The sequence below is a fragment of the Octodon degus genome, unplaced genomic scaffold (genome assembly GCF_000260255.1).
Source record: "Octodon degus isolate 3935 unplaced genomic scaffold, OctDeg1.0 scaffold00092, whole genome shotgun sequence".
Classification (NCBI taxonomy): domain Eukaryota; kingdom Metazoa; phylum Chordata; class Mammalia; order Rodentia; family Octodontidae; genus Octodon; species Octodon degus.
This window is the reverse complement of record NW_004524668.1, coordinates 9,142,651-9,149,340: the sequence shown is the minus strand read 5'-3', so window position 1 is coordinate 9,149,340 and position 6,690 is coordinate 9,142,651. Positions and strand designations below refer to the sequence as shown.

The 6,690-nt window shown below is 45.8% G+C and overlaps 1 protein-coding gene across 6 annotated transcripts in view; it reads left to right on the top strand.

Annotated features, from left to right (window-relative positions):
- Positions 1 to 6,690, top strand: part of LOC101583286 (protein DDI1 homolog 2) — a 48,817-nt gene that overhangs the window by 14,178 nt on the left and 27,949 nt on the right. For all 6 annotated transcript variants that reach the window (XM_023722473.1, XM_023722472.1, XM_023722475.1 and 3 more), the window contains exons 3-4: positions 2,689 to 2,925; positions 5,525 to 5,651. In XM_023722473.1, the coding sequence (XP_023578241.1) occupies positions 2,689 to 2,925; positions 5,525 to 5,651 (364 nt within the window). The remainder of the gene's footprint in view (positions 1 to 2,688; positions 2,926 to 5,524; positions 5,652 to 6,690) is intronic.

Here is a 6,690-nt window from a genome sequence, read left to right as displayed (position 1 = left end):
GGTTGCAAGCTTCCTGCCTCAGCCTCCAGACTAGCTGTGCACCACGGTGCCCAGCTGGTAGCCAGCCCCAAACAGCTTTGGCCTCTAAGTCTTCCGTTTCAGCGATGATGGTAATAAGTGATACGTGTCTGGGATGACAACCAGCTTGAGCGCTGAGCACAGTGCTTCCATTCACTCTGAAACTGGAGCAGTACAAGAGCATCAGGCGCCAGCTTCCTCAGATCCGCATTGTATTAGTCCCTTGGGCTACTGCTAAATTTCAGAACTAGTCATGGTTCAAATGTGCCTGTCAGGGCAGAGCAAATTGCCCTGTGTTTCTTTGGTTAATTTGGTGATGTTGTTAGCATTGGAAAGTCACTGCTTTTTTTCTGTGCTATTTATCCCCATGTGCACAAGGTAGCCTGTATGTTGTCAAGGAGGTCCTAGTTTATAAAGTAATAAGTTTTCAGAATTACTCTGAAATGAGGGCTGAGGAGGTAGCTTGGTAGAATAAGCACCTGCCTGACAAGCGCTAGGGCCTGAGTTCAATCCCCAGTACTGCCAAAAAAAAAAAAAAAAATTCTGAAATGAATGGACTCTCACGATAGTATGCCATCGGCGTGGAGATAAAATTTCTTGGCTTGCAAATCAGGCACAGCCATATGTGCTTTGGTAGCTTCGAAGATTAAAGACCTCACGGAGGCTGTTACCAGCTTGCCCTCACCCCCTGGGGTTCTCTCTGCCCCCCTCCTTCACCCCTTCTCCGCTCTTAAGGTGCCTACCAGCTGAGGTCTGTATGGAGACATGGCTGGTTGAGCCTGTTGTCAGGCCAAAACCTGACACCCAGAGTTTGAACATTCCCTTTTTGTATCTGAGGTCAGTAGGCCTCAGAATGGTCCTAGATTTGGGACAGTTGTTCACAAAATGTATTTTGAGGGTGTGAAAAAAGTGTATCTTAGACCTTCCCTTATTGTGACTCTACTTTTCTTTTTCCTTTTTTTTCCCACTAATTTTTTGAGGCATAATTCATAGGCCATACAGCTTACCCATTCCGTGGTGTTTAGCATATTCAGAGTTGTCTGACCATCAAAGTAATTTTAGCTCACTTTCATTACAGTGCTCATTAGCACTCATTACCTCTTTCCCCTAAGCTCAAGTCTGCCTGCTGTCTCTGCGGCTACCTACTCCATGGAAATGGAGTTGTGCCGTGCGTGAGTCCTTTGAAGAAAGATTAGTGCTCCGTATTTTGCTTTCCTTTTAATGAGGCCAGTTCAGCTACAATACAGAACCTGGGCAGTTGTTGTTGACCCTAAACAATAGCTGCTGGTAGATTCAAGTCCAAGCCTGAGGGCCGGGGATGTAGCTTAGCAGTACATACAGCACTTGCCTGGCAAGCACAAGGCACTGAGTTCTCTTCCCAGTACAAAAGAAGAAAAAAAACAGCCTGTGCCAATCCTTTTTCTATTTTTTTCTCCTGTAAAATAGTTGTACCACCTAACTTCCTTAGGCATAAAAGAGTTAGCCTCTGATGCAAGGCTAAGAAAGTCAAAGAACTATTAAGAACTTCCAGGGCTGGTGACACATACCTGTAATCCCAGTACTTGGGAGGCTGGGGCAGGAGAATACTGAGTTCACAGCCAGTGTGGGCTACAAAGTGAGTTCAAGGCCACCCTAAACTATGTAGTGAGACCCTGTCTTAAAAACAAACTCTGGAGGTCGGGGAGATGGCTCAGTAGAATAAGTGCTTGCCAGACAAGCACAAGGCGTGAGTTCAATCCCCAGTTCTGCAAAAAAAAAAAAAAAAAACTCTGCAAACTGACGTGTGTAGCACAGACTTACAGGACTTAACATCAGTGTTGTCATGTTCACTTGCTGTAGATCGTATTCTTCACCCCAAGAGCCAGAAGTCTTTGAAATATACCTCAAGCCAGACTGGGATTTTCTCAGGAACATTAGGCAGCATTGTGTGACTTCATGTGTTGAGAATGCCTTCATTATCTGTTCTGGGGTATTTTAGGAATTTTTTTTTTTTTTTCCCAGAACCAGGAATTGAACTCAGACCCTTGCGCTTGCCAGGCAAGCACTTATTCAACTGAGCTATCTTCCCGGTATGTTCTGGGGTATTTTATAATCCCAAATATCTTAGTCCCTTTCCTTGTCACAGAGACAAATACCTGACACTCAAAACTTACAGGAGGTTTATTTTGGCTCCCAGTTACAGTCCAAGGTGGAAGCAGCAAGTGGAAGGGTTGCAGAGCAAAGCTGCTCCTGGCATTGGGGAAGCAGAGTGAGGAGGAGCCTAGTGGGGAGATCGCCGTTTCCAGGTTGTGCCCCCACTTCCTGCCTCCTAGCCAGGCCCCACTTGCTAACACAAGTCAGCTGTAGCACCCCACATCCAATTCTCTTTGAGAGCCCTGCCTGTGAGCCTGTGCCTGCTTGAGAACATGCTTGATGGAAACCGTAGCACCTAGAATTTGGGGTTGCTGCCGCTGTCAGTGCATCTTCCCGTCCTTTCCTATCCAGGATCTCAGCGATTGCCATGTTTATATTAGAAGTGCACAATTGGAAGACGTTAGGTTGTGGATATCTGAGGTTGCCATTTCTGCTGTTACATACTGCACATGAGCAAGTGTTCTGTTTCTTCAGCACTTGCTTTTCTGGAGTCATTTGGGTAAACCTGATTGATTCCCCCTCCCCCACCACCAACAGACTTACCACGGATAGACTTCAGCAGCATAGCTGTGCCTGGCACGTCCAGCCCCCGCCAGCGCCCAGCAGCAAGCACGCAGCAGCCCCACTCGTCTCCTGGAGAAATAGCGTCCTCTCCTCAGGGGTTAGACAACCCAGCTCTGCTCCGAGACATGCTGCTGGCCAACCCGCATGAGCTGTCCTTGCTGAAGGAGCGCAACCCGCCCCTGGCAGAAGCCCTGCTCAGTGGAGACCTTGGTAAGCCTGTGCATCTGGGAGGCTGTCGGGCTGACCTGGGTGAAGCAGTCATGTCTCAGTGAATGCAAGACTCCAGCAGGCAGTACATTTGCACCACTGTCTTCTGTGCTTTGTGGAACACATCTGTTATGTGTCTGTGAGTGATAATTGGTGTTCATTGACATCAAAGGTGGGTTAATTGGCAATAGTGGTAGGATTCTAGAACTCAGCCCTATGTGGACTGGCCCCCTTTATTTACTTTTTTCCTCTTTTAGCAGAGTAAGGCCAGGTTCTGATATTTTGACCTGTTTACTTAGATCAGTGGTGACAGACCTAAGACACATGTGCCATAGCAGACTGTTAACCTTGAAAACTCTAAAAGATTCACCATTACTGACTGAGGTCCTCTGAGCTCTCCAGTACGCCAGCTGATCCCAGCTGAGTTGCTTTTGGTTCCAGAGCACATCTGCAGTGCCTTCAGCCTGGGTGGCCAGCTGGGAGCCCCTGAGGTCTTCTACCCCAAGTTTAGGTGGCAACATGGTTGCTGCCAGCTGTTCCTTTGGAGCTGGGGAGCTGTGTAGAACCATTCATTTATTAAACAGAATGCTTACTTTCAACTTTTATAATACGAGGTTTTCTCACTTTCTCCCATTTTTGGATTATGAAACTGAAGATTTTTAAAAAATTATTTGCTTATTTATTTATGTATTTGATACAGGGTCTCACAATACAGCTCGGACTCATAGCGATCCTCCTGTCTCAGCCTCTCCAGTGCTGGGATTACAAGGATGCATCACCATGCCTGGTTTTGATGGCCAGCGTGGTGTACCTGAGGTTCCAGGGGTACCAGCATGGCATGTGGCATCAGGATTCAAACCTGGGTCCTTGTGCTTGCCAGGCAGACGGTTAGACCGCCAGGCTATCTCTCCAGCCTGGTCTTTTGTCTTTTTGAGACAGGGTCTCATTATGCAGTTCAGGCTGGCCTTGAGCTCACTTTGTAGCTCAGTCTCGTCTCAAACTTAACAGTGATCCTCCTGCCTCAGCCTCCTGAGTGGTGGGGTTATAGGTGTGCACCACCATACCTGGCTCACAGATTATAAATTTTTAAAGCATAGTACATATCTATCTCTTTCTTCAATTGACTTTTTTCCTCTGGCACTAAGAATTAAACTGAGGGTCTTATACATGCAAGGCAAGGACTCTACCATTGTGTTGCATTCTAAGCCCTTTCTTTGTTTTATTTTTGAGACAAGGTCTCCCTAAATTGCCCAGGCTGGCCTTGAACATGAATGTGGCGTTCTTTCTGCCTCAGCCTCCCACATGGTTGGGATAGCAAGCATTCTCTACCATGCCCAGCATTTGACTATTGTTCCCCATACTTATCCACAGAGAAATACAGATTGTAAGTCTTCAATTCATTGAGGTTTTTTGTTTGCATTTTTTGAAGCAAGGTTTTTGCTACAGCTGAGACAGCCTTTGAACTCACTGTAACCCAGGCTGGCCTCAAACTCATGTCAGTCCTCCTGCCTGAGCCTCCCTAATGCTGGGATTACAGGTGTGTGCCACCATGCCTGGCACAATTCATTGAGTTTTACTTTTAACAAACTCCTGCCATCTTAGTCAAGAAACAGGTAATGTCTCTCACCCCAGAAGGCTCTGTTGTGTTCCCTGCCATTCATTCTCCTCCCTCGGGGGCTGCCACTGTTTCGATAATCAGTTGGTACATTTTGCCTATTTTTAAATTTGATATGTGGAATCCTAGTCTACTCTTTGGTCAAGCTCTTTCATTCCCATTGATAGGCCCACCTGTGTTACTTGTATCTTCAGTTGAAATGACCTTTATCTTGATTTAATTCTTAGGTCAACATAGTTAATCACCAAAGACCATGGTGGCAGCATCTGTACGTTTACACGTTTTTTAAATGTGCCATCATTTAAGGTTTAAGAAAGTAGACTTTTGGTAACAATACATCATATGTGATAGTTTTCTCTATGACAATTTTCCATCAAAACATAGAAAGTATTGTTAGGTTAATACCAGTTTAAAATTTACCTGGTTTAAGGCAGACGAAAGAAACAAAACTGAGAAGAAAAAGATATAGTAATAGGTTTTGTCCTAGGTCATAGGATAACAGGGACAGTGGGGAGGGAAGAAGTAAAGACTTTATCTGGCCCACAAATACAGACTTTCCTCACTGATCTAACTGGAAAGTTGTTATCTGAGTGGAAACAATACAGTGGGTAACATGTAAGAATAAAGTTTATGAATAAGGTTTCTTTATACTCGACTTAAATGAAGAAATTACATTGACTTTAGGGAATGGAAAGTAAATGTTTGTTTTCAAGAATTTTCAAGCATTCCTGCTACATCTTTAGTGGCTGTATTTTGGGAAATGTTTGGTGTAGAACAGAACTGACAAAGAATGAAAATACCCGGGTATGATGAGGCATCCTGGCACTAGGAGGCTGAGATGGAATTACTGTGAATTCAGGGCCAGCTTGGACTGCATAGTGGGGCTGTGTATCAAATCAGTCAATCGTAGTGGGACTGTGTATCAAATAAATAAATAAAAAAGAAAAATAGAGTGGAGTTGAAGATTTTCCTGCCTTATTTTTATAGAGAGATTTTCCAGAGTCCTGGTAGAACAGCAGCAGGACCGAGCCCGGAGAGAGCGAGAGAGGATCCGTCTCTTCTCTGCTGACCCCTTTGATCTCGAAGCTCAGGCAAAGATAGAAGAGGACATCAGGTAATGGTCCCTCGCCCACAGAGCATGCCCCGGCACAGACTGCCCAGGTGCAGGTCGTTGGCATTAGTTGGACATCTGTGTGTAGCTCGCTTCCCTGCTTCACAGTGGAGGTAATAAGCTCAGTCCTTTAGGTAATTCTGTCCTCTGCCCTTCTCCACAAAGTTTGATCCAGCATGACAAGGGTATAGGTGGCTGATTCAGTGGCTTTCTTTTCTCATAAAACTTTCCTAAGACTGACTAGCAGAGCATCATTACAGCAGCTCCGGTAGGTGACCTGGGACAGAGCAGACGCCCTGTCTGGTGAGATACTAGTCTGGCTGCCTCTTCGGACTTGCTGCGGGAATCCTGGTTAAATCCGAGGCTTGATGCTGATCGGATTAGAGAGACGGCTGTGTGAGTAGAGCCTTGCAGGCCCAACTCTGTCTTCCTTCTGCTAATGCAGTAGTCCTCGGGGGCTGCTTTGAAGCTCTTGAGATGCCTTTAAAATTGCAGACACTCGGCCCCTCCCCCAAGGGTGATGAATTAGACGCGTCTCGTAAGCAAGGGCACTATGCTAAACCATGCTGATGCCAGCAGTGGCCTCACCAGCCGTCACAGGGTGCTGTTCAAGTAATAAGACAGATGTGCCCCTCCCCCTGTTTAGTTTTTGATACTAATTGTCAAGGTCTTAGTTTAGTTAAGAAAAATAAACACCCAAGTTAATAAACAGAAAACTACCAGGCCTGGTGCCACACACCCGTAATCCCAGTGCTTTCGAGGCTGAGGCAGGAGGATCAACCACTGGAGTTCAAGGCCCACTGGAGTTACGTAATGAATCCAAGGCCAGCCTGAGCCCCAGTGTGAGACCCCATCTCATTTTAAAAAAAGAAAGAAAAAAATACACTCCTGTTGGAGTGAGTGAGATGGGGGCTCCCTGGGGCTCTGCTATCATGTTTGGTTTATGTAAGCTGAAGCCTGCCTTGGTTCTGTTACACACTGTGGAAGTTAACAGTTGTTTTCTTAATTCTCAGGCCACCTTTGAATCACAGCAGTGTAAATT